At 32.5% G+C, this 19,701-nt stretch overlaps 1 protein-coding gene and 1 long non-coding RNA gene across 2 annotated transcripts in view; both read left to right on the top strand.

Moving 5' to 3' along the window:
- The window catches only part of LOC123694660 (tRNA dimethylallyltransferase), a 200,436-nt gene that overhangs the window by 87,018 nt on the left and 93,717 nt on the right, over positions 1-19,701 (top strand). Inside the window, exons 2-3 of the mRNA XM_045640154.1 lie at positions 9,076-9,213; positions 10,720-11,120. Of these exons, the coding sequence (XP_045496110.1) occupies positions 9,076-9,213; positions 10,720-11,120 (539 nt within the window). The remainder of the gene's footprint in view (positions 1-9,075; positions 9,214-10,719; positions 11,121-19,701) is intronic.
- Positions 6,880-8,082, top strand: LOC123694664. The gene is made up of 2 exons (XR_006751827.1): positions 6,880-7,075; positions 7,168-8,082. It is a non-coding gene; the product is annotated as an uncharacterized LOC123694664 (long non-coding RNA).

Below are 19,701 nucleotides of genomic sequence, written 5' to 3' on the forward strand. Positions count from 1 at the left end.
TCGGGGACTGCCGCGGTAAAGCTATTGCATGCTATGTCTTCAAGCCACACCTCCGCCCGTCGGAGTGGGGAGCGTGAGGTTTTTTCGTTACGGAATTTCTCGATTCGATCCCCGCGCTCAAGGCCCGCGATAGAAGCTATGCAATAGCTTAAAAATCTATATCATTGACAACTCCATTCATAATATTGTTACTTTTAACACGATTTTATCCGTACCTACCTGTATGTTTGTATGTCATTGATTCCTTAAACACAATTTTGACTCACTTAAAATTGCCAGATTTAAATCCTACATTGTACATCAAGGATCTGTAACAATACAACAATTTCATGAGAGTTTTTAGTTTCTGTAATCTTCCACTTTAATATTATATGGCCAATAAAATATTCCATGGTCTAGTGGCTTGTCCATAACTGCCAGGAAGACCTAGATTTGATCCCCGGTTGAGGCAAAAAACGGTTTCGGTCTGGTAGCGCACAGATTATACAAGCGAGGAATATTACACGTTTCTCAATTGGAGAAAATCTATAGAAACTAAATAAGACCATCTTAACTATATTATTGATCATGGCCTGAATAAAAATGCATGTTAGCCTTCAAACTAAAACTCAAACACAAACATTTATTTATTCAATTAGACTTCTTTTAGAAAATTAGAAGCACTTTCGAATCGTCATTACATATTTTTAACGATTACCACCGATTCGGAAAGCAGTATCTATGGAGAAGAACCGGCAAGAAACTCTATAGTTGCTCTTTTAAAATCATGTCAATATTACAATTAAATTTTACATAATGTGTATATATAACTACATAATATATCATAATATGCCAAAGAACTTCTTTTACTTAAGGTGCCTTTTCTTCTAGTAAATAACAGAAAGCAGATCCATTCTTAATATTTCTACAAACATATACACACATCGAAGTATTCCGAAGGTACTTTCATGCTCGTGCTTATACAAAACAACGTCATCGTAACTATAAATTACAAACAGTTCAACAGTTGAACATTTCAAGGTAACATAGGCTTAAACAACCATAGGTACCTACTCTAATCATAATTATTCATAGTTAATTGTGGATTTAATGTTAATATATTATATAAAAATTCATTTTCCATTACATAACATGCATACGATACGCGCATGTTTCATTCAATGTACTTATCAATGATAAATTTAAGTATTAAAATGCTGAATGGAAACCAGATTATCATGACCTCTTTATGTGTAGTATATGTATCTCGGGAGGGGTCATGATATTTTGGGCAGTATCCGTCCTACCGCAATAAGTTGAGAGATACGCGATGAAGGTGAACGAAGGTGAATGTTTGCACAACATTTCATTCTGATCATATGTGTGGTCCAAATCGAAATATTGTGCTGGATTATTTTAGTTCGGGAGCTGGGTTGGCGCCTTTTTTCGATATCTTATTTTTAGGCTAGACATAACATATAGTTAGTTTACTTATTGTTGTTTGTTGTTAAACAGTTACATAGTTTGTGTTTTTCTTTGAAATGTGTGTCACGATTATACTGGCATTCATGGGTTCTTACTTCTTTTAATATTAGGATATTTGTAATCTTCTAGGATATTTAAGAGAATTTTTATAAATGCTAACGACTAATGTATGATTCTATGATATTCTATATTAAAATCTACCAGGAAACAATGAACACATTTTTTTAAAGTAAAGTAGCAACTAGCTCCTAGTCTATCATTGTACACTAGCCCATTTACAAATTTACTTTTTTCTTCAGATAAGATTATTTACAAATTATTCACCTCTTGTGTAAAATACTGCTATTAAATAATTCCAATTTTGCGTTTTAATTGAAATTTACTTCAAAACGTTTTATACCTTAAAACCAGTTAAAACTAGAAACAGGCAACCGGATCTCGGCCTATAACTCCAATATATTCAACACAGATATGTTCACATACAATCAAAGAGATGTCGGATATATTTATTTTGAGAATATATCATCACGTGCCATCTTAAATCGATACGTAACGTAAAATTATCTCGAGGAATACTGCGACTAGTTCTTGCGACGTATTTTTTTATTTAATATATGCATTTAGGAAAAATTTTGATGATTTTTTGTAGAAATGAAGTGTTTACGAACTGTGCTGTTCTAATATTTTTTCAATATGATGGAAATATAAAGTATTGAAAGTGATGGTATTCGTAGCAAGGTTCTGTAAAGTTGAAAAATGTTGATTTAAAACTTTTTTTTGTTTTCAGTCTTTGAAAAACACTATAAATATCTGCTGTTATTGTTATTCGTTATATCAAAGGTCAACAGTCACCAATTTTCGGTGTTTTAGAGATGAGTTATAGGTAGTTGAAAAGTAATCTTTGAAATAACAGTCATCTCTTACAACTCACTAAAAAATTAATCTTTTTCTTATTTCAGACATATTTTACACAAATTATGTCACATACATATTTAGATGTATGGACAAACAGTTTTAAATTCATCACATATTTGTAGTACGAGTGCAAAAAGATAGTACTTATCAGGGAGATAAAAACCTGACCACGTTCAAATACAGATAACTTGAAATGCACTATTGCGTATTTCTAAATTGAGTTGTAAAACGGTTACAATGTAAAAAGAAAAAATATTTGTCTTCTAGGCAATTATTTTACTGTAACGTATTGAAAAAACCTTCGCCAATTAGAATGAAAATGTATTGTAAGCTATGATTGCACTTTACACTGAATTTAATATGACTTAACATCAGGATTTGAAGATACATCGATACTTCAAATTATTATAAGTTATATAGGTAAGATACTGCTATAAAAACATACAACACGGTTTTTTTGTGTGGTGTCTCTCAATGTTAGCCAGAAGGGCTTCTACATTTTAACGCGGACGCGTGTGTGAACTGACGGTTCACCCTGGTAGCGACATGCGCAAGGGCGTCCCCCCTTGACGGGGATGTCGAACCTCGGCTTGGGCTGTCGCTTGAGTGGAGGAGGCCGGAAGGGCCCTAGTTGGACGGGCATAACACTAGTGTTGCTGGTGTTTATGAGCAGAGGTGGCGCTTTACACCAGGTGTTCCAAATGCTTCTTTTCTTGGTCTTAAAATATCACTTATATAACCATCTTTGTTAAGACTCCTTCGAGATCAGAAAACTTAAAATTTGAACTCAATACAAAAATAGCTTATTTATATCACCTATCATTATTTACATCATCCTTATTTATATACATATCTATGTATCAAGAATTCAAGAATGTCATCATTACCGTATTAGTATTACAAATTACATTGTACAATGTAACATGTCATATTCTAAAAGAAACATAACTGTGTATTTCACAATCGACATGGTTTACGGTACGCAATACTTAACAAACATTAATTAATCTAATAAGGTAGAAATGCTCTTCAAGAATTTAAACCCAGAATATTGACACCATGGTAATAAGTGAAATAGGGCAACATAGGTTCAGCTCCCCAAAAACATACACACATAGATAAATCCTAAACTGGTCCATGCAAGGGCCTACGAAAGATAAACAGTGTTATGGCGTCGAATTAATCGTAGGTCACGTGTTGAGCACACGCGAGTCTGACATATGTATTATGTAGCGTCTACAGGTGACGTTGCGTAAACCGGGTATAAATAGGCTAACAGAATCAATAGAGCTAATTAGATGCCTTTGGATTTGATGGGCCTTTTGTAGATAGATCCAGAACATAGCAGTGACATAGTTAATTAATAGTGTGTAATATTGACATGATTTTAAAAGAGCAACTATGGAGTTTATAGATACTGCTTTCCGAAACGGTGGTAAATGTAAAAAATGTTATGACTATTCAAGTGCTTTTATAAGAAGTCTAATTGAATAAATAAATATTTGAGTTTGAGTTTAGTCTGGTACATATCTTACTTTTTGTTTTCAAGGATAGGCCAGTTCTTCGTGATTTCAATGAAGATAGTTCGGCACTGTCGTCTGTGTATGCCCGGTGGTCTTCCAAGTACAGTGTGCTTATGTCACAACCACCTTAGGTTTTACCCTTACAGCTGCAGTTCCTGCTGCATTATGTTCACCTGGACATGAAAAGAATGAGGTTAAAGTCGAGAACTATTTACAAGATGGAAAAATAACATTACTACCTCTCATTTATAAATCATTTGTGTGTCGTAAAACGACTATTGCTTTTCTCGCGTATACATCCACAATATTATTTTTGTAAAGATCATACAAAATTGTATCAATCTATTAATTTTCAAGTTTTTACTAGGGCAAAGCTGGAAAATATATCTTACGTACGTACATACATATATACAAAGTAAATAATATAAAGAGCAAGTAGGTCAAAATTTGAAGATGTTATCAAAACTGGAACATCCCAAGGTGACATATTTGCTCTTGTTTCATGACGGAAGGGTCCAAGTTTTGTAATCACTGACCCCTGAACCTAGATAACGTCATTCAAGAAGATTTTTATTATAATTTAGTTTATTTGCGTAAGAACGATAATGCGTGACATTCATGTGTTCGTTCTGATTGTAATTGTGATTAATAGTAATAGTAATAATGGAGCTATCAGTTGTATGGATTGTTTTATTAACTAAGTGTTGCTCGCGGTTTTGTCTCCGATTTGCTCAGTTTATTTTAAGAATAGAATATGCGGAATAGAAAATTGGGACAATACTTCATTATCAATAATATTTGGATGCTTATGTATTCCATTTATTATTAATGAATCTTGATCATACAGAAGCGTTTAAATATTTAGGTGGGTATACTTTGGCATCATCCGTACCTACATACATTCATTAGCGGATAGTATATCACAAGAAGTAAGGTGAAATTGATTGTGCCATTAATATCAGCAACAGAAGTTAGAACAGAACACGAAGAGGTTAAAATTAGTATTCTTAATTTGACTATTATTACAACTAAAGCACAGATAACAAAAGTAATAGATAAAGTTGGCGCCATCTAAATTGACATCCATAAATACAATTTATACGCTATTATACACTTTCGTTTCAAATGTCGGTCCAAAAATAAATACTCCCACTTAATCTCACCTTTATTTGTGTAACGATTTATGAATATTCAAATGTGCCACTAGCATTATTCACTGGCTTTTCATGCGCCCCTGTTACATATATTTCATACACTTTACCTGCATTAACATAATCGAGGTATTGACTTATTTAGGAAGGCTTTGTATAGCCGGGTTATTTCGTTTGTCTTTTGTGTTAAATATCTTTTTTTGGAAGTTTATTGCCTCGCTTTCACGGCTTTTGTTTTGGTTATGTGTCTCACATTTGTATGTTTCTGTATTATAATGTATGTTGGAAGTCAGATGAGTGGTGTAAAACTTTTGTGTGTGACGTTCTGTAATTGAGTATATTATAGAACTTAATAACGCGTGTATATTTCTTTACATTTTAATAAATACTAAAAATAGAATAACACTTGAAGCAAAAACAGCTCTTTAGCATTTACGTCATTCAAACAACGTATCCAAAACTAAGGAAATTGTAGTATTCAGAAAAGTATCAAATAATATGTATAGTTTTCTTAAAACCATATTTTATCTAGTGATAACATTAAATCAAAATAAATACAAGTCCGTATAATATTCATGATGATGATATTTAGCTAAAACGCATCGGTGATGCATAAGTATTTCGAAATAATCACACAGCCTAATCAGAGATTTGTAAAAAGCGAGCATTAATTGTCAAAAATTCCCTACATTATCTGATTAAATGAAAAGTCGTTCCAATGGTATATAAGTAATCACTTTTAAAATAAATTCAATGATATTAAAGATACCACACATATTATTATAAAGCTGAAGAGTTTGTTTGTTTGAACGCGCTAATCTCAGGAACTACTGGCCCGATTTGAAAAATTATTTCAGTGTTAGATAGGCCATTCATCGAGGAAGGAATCGTATATATCAACACGCGGGTGAAACCGCGGAGCGCAGCTAGTAACAATAGGTATATTATAACGCAATATGTCAAGAGATAAGAAAGCAATTACAAGGAAAACTTTTAGTAAAATAAATGTGACTCAGATTTTTATATGTAATAAATAGTCATCTGATGCTGAGTAATAAACATTATAAACAAATGCATTTATCTAAATATTTTTAGGAAAGGAGAGGTTATTTGGTCATTGATAAAATTAATTATTTTGTTTATTAACTATCCCTAATCATCAACATAATGTTATTTATTGCAAATATTCTAATTTAGACTCAATACCAGAGACGTTATCGTTTCCAACAGTAAATACAGCAGAATCTATTTTACTGCTACGAATGCTGTGTTCGATAGCTTATTAGATAGAAAATGATTAAGGATAAGGAACTTCACCAATTTTTATAGTAATTTTGTATTTTTGATTCGATCTGGAATTCATAACCTATAAGCATTTTAGTTTCTTTAAAAGGAACATTCTTACAAACACCCAAGCGTAGGTGAACTGGTACCTTCTAAATTCAAATTCAAATTCAAATTCAAATTATATTTATTTGCAAGAATGTAGTTACAAATTATAGATGTTTTCATTACAATATTATGTGGCTAATACATTCTACCCATTTATTGGGTGTGCAAATATTAAAAAAGAAAGTTGATTAGTTTAATTATTTAAATGTACACACAATTCAATTTTCACAATTACGCGAACGCACTACGATTTACACGATTATATCACTACACACTTCACTTATCACACACAATTCAGTTTACACTACTTCAAAGTCATAAATTCTTCAATGTCATAAAATTGTTTTACCATTAACCAGTTCGTCAGTTTATTTTTGAAAAGATTTACTGGTAGTTCCTTGAAATTGTCCGGTATTTTATTATATATTTTAACCCTAGATCACTACCCTTCGTCGATTCGACGACTCGTCACCAAAAAAATCGCTATAACTTTTACGCGCGCGACCGTATGGTTTTCTGACTTCAGCTAATCTCAGCCAACCCGTTGCGCTTGCGATGGACGGTAGTGCTTTGTACGTGGAAGGTCCACACGCGCTGTTCCAGCAACCATGGCTCGTCACATCGACGAAGGTTAGTATTAACGTAACTTTTCGTACTATTTAGTTAAGTTAAAATTACGTTATTTTATCTTTTATAATGGTGCCTATAATTTTATTTTTTAGATACGATTCATACGTTATTTTTAGAAGTTGAAAGCGATGAGGAAAATTCATCTGCGAGAGAGCCTGAAGACCACATTGAGGCTAAAGAGGCATGAAACGGAGGGTGATGATGAAGTTTCTACTGTCAATAAAGAGCAATTTCCAGATCAATATTATGAGGCAAGTAGTAATACATCTCCCCACGTTCTATTGAAGATGAGACACCTAGCACTTCAGCTGACCCTAGCGATTTGATTATAAGACCATCGCGTACCATTCTTCGTGGGAAAGACAAACACATATTATGGTCATCACAACAGTCAAGGTCACAAAGCAGAAGACCTTCAAAGAACATAGATATATAGTACGTGGGCCTGTACGCTTTTTTCAAGATATTTTAGATCCTCAATGTTTTTCAAGTATAATTACTGGTGACATTACTGATACTCTGCGGAACTCAATCACATAAATTTTAAACATGCCAGGAAGAAACAATGTGAAAGTTATAAATGAGACTGAGCAAAGTAATGCTGCTAATGTACCTCCATAACAAAATAAAATAAACATATATGCTATATGTCCCTCCGTATAGCAAAGGTAGACCAAAAATAGGTGCACTAGGTGCAAAAAATCGTTGTGTGGGGAACACAAACTTGATGTGTGTCACAAATGTTTTAGATCCTAAGCTATTATCAAAATTATATTTTTAATTAATTTTCCAGACATTATTTTTGTAACTAATAGTTTATTTCGAGCAATTTAGAGGTATATATTATATGTACGGAATTTTTCAAAAAAATTAAGAATGTTCATAAAGCGTGTAAACTGTGATCTCATTTTGATGACTATTTGAATTAAAACTATTTTAAAATAAATATTTTAATATTTTTATATGTAGATTAATACATTATGCTTAAAATAAAACATAACTACAAACATATTTTTTTAAATTAAACCCTTAAATCCCCTCCAATAAACAGCGTAGTCGAAACGACGAAGGTTAGTATTAAACGTCGAAAAATAAGGTTAGTGTTCTAGGGTTAATAGCCATAAATGTTACACTGTTTTTAGCTTTGTTGATTCTACACGTTGGGAAATGTAATTTGTTTTGGTATCTTGTCAACATATGCGAATTTACTTCTCCTTTCTTCTTAAAGTATTCCGGGTGATATTTTACAAATAAACATACTTCTCTTATGTACATGCAAGTTAAAGTAAGGATCCGTAATTTACTAAACAGAGGTCTACAACTGTCTCTTTGGTTCAAACCGCACAGAGCTCTGATACATTTTTTTTGTGAGACAAATACCTTCCGCACATCACAAGATTGTCCCCAAAGAATGATTCCATATGAAAGTACAGAGGAAACGTAGGCATGATAAGCATTTATTGCTGCATTCATAGAAACAGTATCTCTTAGACGCCGTAATACGTAAACGAAACGATTAATTCTGTCACAAACGTAATCAATGTGTTTGTTCCATTTTAGACCTTCATCCAACAAAACACCCAAGAATTTATGATGATCTACTTGTTCTATTACTTGGTTATCACACTTTATATTTAGGTTTATTTTGGAGCAATTCTTAGTATAAAATTGAATTATTTTTGTTTTTAATAAGTTAATTTTAAGATTGTTGTCTTCTAACCATTTTACAATATTTTTAACTGCTTCATTTATATCTCTCTCGTACGTTTCCTTTTCAGTACATTTAACAATTAGGGTAGTGTCGTCTGCGAATAAAACTGATTTGTGTTTCACTGATTTCGGTAGGTCATTAATATACAAGAGGGATATATTCTAGGGAAGTATGTTCAATCTTGGTCCAAATCTTCGCTTACCATCAGGCGAGATCGTGGTCAAGCGCTTCCCTATCCACCAATAAATATTTGTATGTCCGAATTGTAATTATACATTAATTGTTTCAGATCTACAAAGGACTTGATATAGTGACAGCAAAGGCGTCGAAGACAGAACGAGAGCTGGTACCTCATCATCTATTGGATATACTGGAACCGAATCAGAACTTCACTGTTGTCGACTTTAGGAACAGAGCTCTTAAAATTGTATCCTTTTCTTATGATTAGAGAAGTGGAATTATTCAATAATTATGATTAGAGAAGTGGAATTATTGGGAACTCGTTAGAAAAAAACAAGAATTTTGATTAATTACAGGTGGGCCAGGATTTTCTAAAAGAACGTAGATAGACTTATCGAAGTAAAGATAGTATGAATTGAAAGGAGCTAAATTAATTTTACCGAAAAATAATAATAATGCATCAAGCTCAAGTGCATTTGCAAATGTAGGCTATTGTGTAAATTATCATTAAAATTAATAAAGTAAATATGGTATAACTGTTACAAGACTGAGAGTATCGAAGTTTAAATGTAATGACTTTAAGCAAAATTTACCCGTGGATTAGTGTCAGTCTAATTGAAAAGACGTAGCATCATACGTTTCTTTTGTATACAAATTATAATACATAATATGAATTTCCCAAATATGAGACTCGTAAACATTGGTACATAGTGATATAAAAACTTCTAACGCAAGTCTCATTATTTGAAGATAGTTATTGACTCAGCCGCGGCCAGCACTGGAATGCAAGCCTCTGATAGAATTAACGGCGTATTGTTCACAATTAATGACAATATTTAAACCAGTAAGTTTACACAAATGCTAGAACAGATGACAATTATCGGCGCTCTGTTGAAACTGTGTTGCATAAACTTAATGAGATATTTGAAAGATTCTGAAACCTTTTTCATGAGTCCTAAAGTACGCTCATAGCAACATAGAAAGTAGTATTAATTCATAGTAACTCTATTAAGTACTGTCGATTTAATAGAATAGTAGAAAGAAGTGAAAATACAAAGTCGATCGATATTATTACGTAGTACTTGATAAAGTAACCTAAATTAAGGTCCTTCTGCCCCCCTAGCAAAGTGGCTTTCTGTTAGCGTAGCGTTCAATAGAATAGACTACGAATGTATGAGATTGACGTAAGCTGTAGATAAACGTATCTACTAGGGGGGCTGTTCTGTATTTCTGGATAGCCCAATGAGAATGAGAATAACCTAGATAAATTTATGATTGATTACAAAACAATAGCCAATAATGATTAGCCTGACGTATTTGAGACCAAGATGTAGGTAGCTATGTCATGAGGTATGCCCAGTAATATCAATAAAGTTATGGATATACAACCGTATTAGATGTCAGTCAGAACAAACTACGCTGGCTATCAGTATCTTATTCATCAAATCTATCTGAGCCAAACTAATAAAATTTAATGCGATTGACACCTACAAGCCACTAATTTCTGCCGCTCATCGATAAATCGGATTACCTCTGAGTAGGCTTTTGCTGAGTTTACTGCTCAGTTTTATTGGTTACACAAAAACTTAAACTATATGTTTATAGACTATAAAATGTAGGAGTGAGGTTACTTCACTATCGGTTTAGTGGTGTATTATTGCACCCTTTCTATAATAAGATAGATCAGATGCGCCAAAGGTTGCAATATTGGTTTCCTATAAATTACCAATAATAATCCTTAATTTTGTATCAGATAGAAAATTTAACACAGAATGGTAAAATACCCATAATAGTGGGCGGTACAAACTATTACATCGAGTCGATTGTATACAAAATATTAGTTGAAGACATGGATGACACGAATGCTTTACTGTGGGATTGTAGTAGACGCAAAAGAGACTTTGCCGACCAAGATCCTGAAGGAAGTAAAAAAATGAAAACTGAAACTGATGATGAAGAAATAAAAAATAAACATGATGCAACTAATGATGAAGACAAAAAAGATGTTCAAATCGAAGTAAGCAAAACAAAGATTCAAGAAGCTGTTGACAATGAAGCGAAATTGACAAGTGAAGAAGTTCATGATATATTAAAAAGTATTGATCCTGTAATGGCTTCGCGATTGCATCCTAATAATCGACGTAAAGTTTTGAGGTAAGTGGCTCTAAGTTATAACGTCAACTATTTGAAAAACGATCATTGTTAAACTAGTTCATTCAATTGTTTTATTAGTATTTCAAATAGATAAAAGGTTAAAAGGTTTATACTAAAATTTGATAATAGACGAATCAAAGATGACGCTTGTAAAAAATTATCCTATTAATTGATTACAAAGTTTCATAATTTGTTAACGATATGTTATCCAGATTTCACAAAACTACATTTTCATTGATTCGTATAAAGTAAGGCTTTCAATACCGCAATAGGTAGTTAGTTTTTGCACAATAAACCTTAATCTGTGTATTTTTATGTCTCTGACATATTTCACTAGCTATGTTGTTGGCGACGTAAACATGTTCGTACTTCTTTTGCAAAGTTTTTGTACCACTCAATCGCATAAAAATAAACATCATAAAACGCAAACAAATTCACAAAAATAAACACATACTAATGAGGCGGCAGGCAATATGTCATGTCATTATTAACATTTAAATTCAAGATCAAATCGCTTATAACAAATTGTGTAATTAAAAGAATTCATTCAACAAGTCTTATGAATGGATCGTCGACGACATCTCTCACAAATTATTGTGTATTATGAGCTCTAACGCATTGTAATTAGATCCATGTGTGTTATCTGCTATCTATGTGAACGCCTATTACACCACAATTTATCTCGTCGTTGGGTAACCCTTAACATTTCCTGTACGTGAGTCAATAATTCTGGGAAACGGTGTGTAGGTATGAATTTTTTCTTGTATCGATAGGGTCGTTCGCAAGAGGAAATGGTAAATCAACTAGCGAGTTAATTCAACTACTTTTTATTCAAATCTTACTAATATTATAAATGCGAAAGTTTGTGAGGATGTGTGTGTGTTTGTTACTCTTTCACGTAAATACTACTGAACCGATTACAATTAAATTTAGCACACATGTAGAAGGTAACTTGTATTAACATATAGGCTAGGTTTTATCCCGGAAGTCCCACGGGTACGGGAACTATGCAGGTTTTTCTTTGAAAACGCGGGCGAAGCCGCTGGCGGAAAGCTAGTATATTATGTATTATGGATTCTTATGAAATTTATTGAATTATGTAATATTTAATCTGGTAACCTCGTTATTGACCTTCCCTATTCGAAGCTACATATTGTTTCAATTAAGTTTAAAAGGGTGGGAAATAATTAGTGGGATGGCAACTATTTTAATTATCTGTACTGTCGATAGTAGAAAGTCGTGAAAATACAAAGTCGATCGATATTATTACGTAGTAGGTACTACTTGATAATGTTACCTAAAATTAAGTTTTTCTGTTCTGTATTTCTGTGGCAATAATTAATAATAAATCAATAGATTAAATCTAATGGATTTAAAACAAAATGTTAACAAATACTATATTTCACAGGATTATTGTTGGAATTTTAGTAATTTATAATCGTTTCCTATTATATCTTATAAGTTTTATGATTTGATTGATTGATTTATAATGTCTCAATTAACGATAATGTCATAAATAATCATTGAACCAACGCTAAAATAACACCAAATAAAGAAAATCGAGAAACGTAGTCAATATACACTAAACTGAAGATTGGTTGTATCAACTATTTTTAATACAAAATAATGTTATTAGTTTTTAATGTAGTAAAACAGTTAAAATTTACCTTTTTATCGTCTCGGTGATTTTCAAATACCACTTCTACGTAAATAATTTTCAAAAAGTTTATCTAACTCTCGAAACAACAGAAAGATTTCAAAATGGCGGCTTCCGAATACATAAAAATGACATTGACATAGACTATTAATTATTGGTAGTCTATGGTTGAAACCTACAATTTTTTTTATATTTTTTTATTGTGAAAACTAATTACGTAACTAAAACTTAAAAATACGGCATTTGTTGCGTGATATTTTTTTTTTTTATTGTAACTTAATTTATTCCTTACGTAATTCTTAAATATCTGCAAAAATTATAGTCTTACATAATTGATAATAAGTATATACAAATATATTTTTATTATCTTATCTGTATTAACAAGGTAATAATTAAATATTTAACATTTTTTTCTGCTTCAATTGTAGCGTAGTTTTTTAATCTATTGCAAATTTATTTAAATATGTATTCTCTATGTTTGGTGAGCGAGACAGCTATACATATATGTGTAAAGGTATAATTTTGGCCGTTTATTAGTTTTCCGTACCGAAATTATAGGATAAAAAAAAACCCTATTACTAAGACTTCGCTGTCTGTCTGTCCGTCCGTTGAACAGTGACAGATAGTCATTTGATATTTTCAGAGATGATGTATTTCTGTTGTTGTCATAACAACAAATACCCATAAAAAAATTGAGGTAAAACAACGTTTAGCAAAATCATAAATTGGATGGGTGAGAAATTGCTCTACAGCTTATTTGTACGGAACCCTTAGTGTCACGAGGCCAACTCCCACTTAACCGATTGAGTGATTAAATTTGGACAGATTTTTCAAATGTATAAATATTGCATCATTTCGATTCATTAATTTGTGTAGGTCATATGAACTATTCTATGAAAAGTTTATTTATACTACTAATGATAAGGGGTCATGTTTGTGTATGTATTCGAAATAAACTTTGGAACTGCTGCGCCGAATATGAAAGGATATAACTTTTCATACATGGAATAACCGAACAAAAATTAAATATAGCTACGTCACTCTGTTGTAATGTGGTATCTAACTGCTAAAAGATTTAATGTAAGTATAACGTTTTTCATTTGTTCACATGTTAGATTTACCAGTTAGAACAGCTGAAACATTCTTGATGAAATAATTGTGTAAGCCTCCTCATCATTATAAGTCTTTTTACATTATTAGATAAATTTTATCTGTTAAAATAAATTATGATATAGAGCAATACGACACATTTCGAGCTTCGTACAAAAAAATAATTACTTAGAACGGTAGTCGAACCGGCGACCTATATCTTTAATTAATTAATCTAATATGTGAACTAATGTCCTATAATTGATCATGAGATAGTACCTATCCATTTCATTTATCAAGTAGGTCAGTATCTTCTTAGAAATTAACTTTTTTTTAAATCCATAGACTCTACGGAATAAAGTGAATCTATAGTCTATGCTGGAATAGCTCTTTTGTCACATATATATAAAGCATGGGAAAATTCTAAGAATGCTTTAGGGATATTCTGTGACCTTTCTAAGGCTTTTGACTGTGTAGAACATACCACTCTATTACGGAAACTAAATTTTTATGGTATTAAAGGTTTATCTCAGGACCTCATAGCTTCATATCTTCAGAACAGGGTACAAACCGTTGTTGTTAATGGAGAGAAATCTCGCGGTGCGCCGATTAACATAGGTGTTCCGCAGGGATCTATCTTAGGACCGTTTTTGTTCTTAGTATATATTAATGACCTACCTTATTATTTGCAGGATATGTGTGAAATAGTACTGTTTGCAGATGATACCTCATTAATATTTAATGTGGACAGACATGACTCAAACGTTGACGAAGTAAACTCTGCTCTTTTACGCATATCCAATTGGTTCACTGCTAATAATTTATTATTAAATGCAAAAAAAACAAATTGTGTAGAATTTATCCTTCCAAATGTAAAAAAGGTAAAAAGGGATATTATTTTAAACGGGGAGGTATTATACCCTGTGGATTCTACTGTTTTTCTTGGATTGACACTAGATGAGAAGTTACAATGGGGGGCCCATGTTGCCGCCACCGCTGCTAAGCTTAGTTCAGCTGCATATGCAGTTCGAAGAATAAGGCATCTCACCGATGTAGACACGGCTAGATTGGTTTATTTTAGCTACTTTCATAGCATTATGTCCTATGGAATTCTTCTATGGGGCAGGGCTGCAGATATTGAAACTATATTTATATTACAGAAAAGAGCCATACGCTCTATATATAATTTACGTGCTAGGGACTCACTAAGAGATCTCTTTAAGAATACTGGTATCCTCACTGTACCATCACAGTATATATTTAATAATATTTTATATGTACACAAAAACGCAGACTTACACACAAGAGTAGGAGATAGACACTGTTATGGCACAAGGAACAGAAATAAAATTGAAATGCCATTTTACCGGTTAGCTAAAGTTAAAAATTCATTTATGGGTCAAGGTATACTTTTTTACAACAAAATTCCTCATAGTATTAAAGAGTTTAGTAGTGCTAAATTTAAGAATTATGTAAAAAACGTCTTAGTTCAGAGAGCCTATTACAGCATTAAGGAATATATGGAAGATAAAAACCCATGGAGGGTTGTCGCGTGAGAACCGCAGGACAGTTCTTTGGCATATTATGATAATATATACGTACGGTTACTTACATATTTTGTAAAATTAAATTGTAATACTGAAATGATTTAAAAGAGCAACTATGGAGTTTCTTGCCGATTCTTCTCCATAGATACTGCTTTCCGAATCGGTGGTAAATGATAAAAATATGTATTGACGTTTCAAAAGTGCTTCTCGAAGAAGTCTAATTGAATAAATAAATGTTTGAGTTTGAGTTTGAGTTTATGGCATAGACTATAGAGTATCAAAAACTAATTCTTGTACACTGGGTTGTCATTTAAAATAATAATTATTGTTATACAAAAATTCATAATGGTGTTAAACTACTAACATATATACGTCGGCAAACCGGGACGACTCACTTAACTACTAGGTATTTAATGAGCTATTTAACACTTTATTTAAGCATTTGACGTCACCAAGGCGAATATTAAACGTCTTATAGCAACAGAACTATTGGTCCACGTGATTAACATAAACATCGTTTTGAAGGCCAACTGACATGATGACATAAAACATCGACCAGCGAGCAAGACCCCTCTGTTGTAGCGGCAGTACGTCGATAATGGACTTGTAAGGGAAATCGTTCGGAGGCGGGGGGTCAACGTGGACTGGGCGCCGCGACTTCCGCGGGTCTTTGACCGTGGTGAAGGATTTCGTAGTTTGCTAGTGTGCGCAATTCGACCTTGGCTTTACTATTCGATAGGGTGGACACGTATTTCGCTAGCTTTGGACGAATATTTTATTTAATAGAACCGAATTTGACGAATTGTAGAGGCTAAATTGACTTGTGAAGTTATATAAGTTATCGGATATTGCGTTTGTAAACAACAGCTTATCAGCTTGCGTTAAATGAGTACTAATGTTTTATTGTTTTGTTAATGAGGTCAAATTGAGGAAAATATTTGATTAATGACGGAATTAATGAGGCTGTATTGTTCGCAATGTGTTCAAATACTTCAAATACATTTTCATCTCTTTTATAAGCATGCTTATGATTTTTGACAATATGTATTTCTTCTTTCCTTATTCCTTGACGCAACTCACGTCCATAAATTCGTTATCTAATGGGAATCAATTGTGCTTTTTATAAACCACCATTAGTGACTCATTTCTATTATACTCGATCACACAAAAATGCCTATCATAATTATTTCATTGAACTTTTGCCATTGTATAGATATTTTATTTTGTAACGCAAATATTGTGTCTTGTTAAATTTGCTATTTACGAATAACAGAGCCAACATGCTATTCATTGCATAACCATCCTTATTCTAGATATTGGCATAAATCTTTTGTTTTTTTTTTTTATTATGAGTTGCGATTCCACTCATTACTGCAATTTGCAACTCAGCGCTTGTATTTATTCTACTTCACTAATTTCGTTTTAATCGCTTTTAATGCTATAAATTACAGAAAATCCCCGATTCGTCTATCTCATGGTCACCACCATGATATCACAAACGTGGCCCCTTTGATAAACTCCGAATTATTTATCGTAACACACGCACACTCGCGAAACGTCTATGTGTGCGTGTTACGTGTAAATGGTCATATTACAATTTGTGAATATTTTTGACGTGTTTTCCCTTATGTTGGGGCCTCTTTGACAAATTAAAGAGGATGTAGGATGCTTATAATTGATATGGGTTAATGGAACATGTGGTTATATTGGCTTAAATATTTGGTAATAATTTATTTCAATGAACACGTTTGTCAAATATTTGGTCAGACTTAAGTGTGGGTTAAGTATGTGCAGACGGTCAAGGTGACATTGAAGAACAAAAGAGACATTTTTGCAAAATTAATTTATCCTTCTCGGTTCAGGTGTTACAGACACGGTCCTTCAGTACTAACTGCTAGTTTGATTGCTATTTTTTTCATTTTGAATTTAATTTTTAATTTTGTTTAACTACTTTAGTACAATAAAGTATTCTAAGCTTTAATTCAGAACGTTTCAGTTATAAGATTTAACACTATGCTTTTGCTATTTTTGTATAGACTTTAATTTATATCTTACCGCCCGCAGCTTCGCCCGCTTTGTCTAAAACCTAATAATTTATATATTAAAACCTTCCTCTTGAATCACTCTATCTATTAAAAAAAATCGCATAAAAATCCGTTACGTAGTTTGAAAGATTTAAGCATACAAAGGGACATAGGGACAGAGAAAGCGACTTTGTTTTATACTATGTAGTGATGATACGTGTATTCCCCCTCAAATATCCACATGATATTCCCACCCATAAGAAACCCCTAAAAACTTATTGTAATTCGATTAATTCCTATCCGATATGGCCGCCATGTTCCCCGATTCGTGCCAAAAGAAATTTCGAGACTGATTTTTATAGTGTTCCAGGAAGCGGCGCCGATGTGATACATCATTTTCTCAAGTTTTTCAACTAGACACTTGCCCTGGTTTTGTGTGGCATTATAATATAGATAATGTAGACTGTGATATAATATCATATAGCTTTGCACTGGTGAAAGAATTTTGCAAATTGGTTAATTTTTGGATAAAACAGTGCTAACTTTACTTCGACGTACAGAAATAAAGATAATCGAGGTTTATAAGTATTTGATGCGTTTGAACGCTAATAAGTCGAAATAGATTTGTATGATATTGGTTTTTTTCTTCATAAATACTGGAATACAAAATGTGTATCTTCTTTATATTGTAATTACTTACCAAGCAACCCGCGGCTTTAAGTTAATTTTATTAATTTCTGTGAACAATAATTTTTTTAACATGAACATGTGACCCAAAAGCAATTACCCAATAGCGGAAAGGAACTTAAATAATTCGATTATGAGTCATGGAGCACAGATAGTTACCGAACTGGGTCAGTCTATGGGGTTCCTTATTTCCGCCAGTTGCTAGGCCCTAAGTGGATCAAGGCTTGTCTTTGCTTTAGGGCTGTCAATAGTGAGTTTTTATATTATATTTTTTGGTAAAAAAAATTGAGGATAAAAATGTAGATAATGATTGAGTAAAGTTTTGATTTGGTAAAATGTATTTCCAATTAAATTGCCTATACTTGTAATAAAGTATATTTATTGAACAGTAAATTTATACGTTCAAACATATGATTAGGTAAAATAAAAGTTATACTTACTTACTACATTTAAATGTCAAAGAATATTAAATGTATGTTTTATACCGATAAAATGAGTATTTACTTGTAAGTACCTACTACCTACCGAGTAAATTGTTCGCAGTGGCAACCCTGTAGAAGTGTTCCGGCCATCTCCATGTAAATATCCACTATAGTTTATGTATTCATAGTAATAAGGCAACAAATTTATTGCGCTGGCTCATATTTTTCATTATGTATTATTTAGCAGTTAAATAGGAGTGACCTTGTGATTCAGTGGTGAATGGTAGTAGGTTCGAATCCTTGAAATTGTCTTGATACACCTACTTATATTAAAAAACTGAATAGTTTGTTTGTTTGTACGCGCAAATCTCAGGAACAACTGGTTTGAATTGAATAATTATTTTTGTGTTTAAGAGCGCTTATTCAATTTAACGCAAGTCAAAATCTCCGCGATCTATTACGATAGATCGCGGCTTGCGCTATCCTTTTACTATGAACAGCATAGGTCCACAGGAGAGCGCCGAGCAACATGTCCTCTCTCTGGGAAGGCTCGCTGCCGACTGATTTTAATCGGGTCGCGCGCAGTGTTTTATAGTACTTTAAAAAAAATTGTAGAAAAATAATAGAGGTACCTTAGTTGATTTTTTAAATTTTATCTTATAAGTAATACGTTCTTTTATTGCAATATGTATAAATTATATTCAACTAAGTCAAATATCTTGGTGAAAATAATCATTTTGTCGAGTATAATTTCTAAAAAAATTCACATTGTTCGGATTTTAATTTCGTAAGTTAGGAGTCCAAATTAAAAAAATCTTTTAACTAACTATTTTAATAAGGATTTTTGCAGTTAGTTAAAAAAATGTGTGTTAAATCTGTCAGCAATTTCAGATATTTTTAGCTTCGAAATTGACACTAAAAGTGAAATCAAGTAATCATCGGCTCAGTTATCTTGATGGTATTCACAAATACTGTATTAATTGAAAAAAACTCTTAACTAACTATATAGACAATAAAATTCCCTAAAATTATTAGTAATTCATATGTTTGTAAGATAAGTGGTTGATGGACAATCTGGTTTGAAAAATCACATATTTGAGCCAAACAGCGCACGGACCGCGTACACGGCCTTAATAGTTTGAGTGAAGTAGAACA

This window comes from Colias croceus, chromosome 9, assembly GCF_905220415.1.
Source record: "Colias croceus chromosome 9, ilColCroc2.1".
Classification (NCBI taxonomy): domain Eukaryota; kingdom Metazoa; phylum Arthropoda; class Insecta; order Lepidoptera; family Pieridae; genus Colias; species Colias croceus.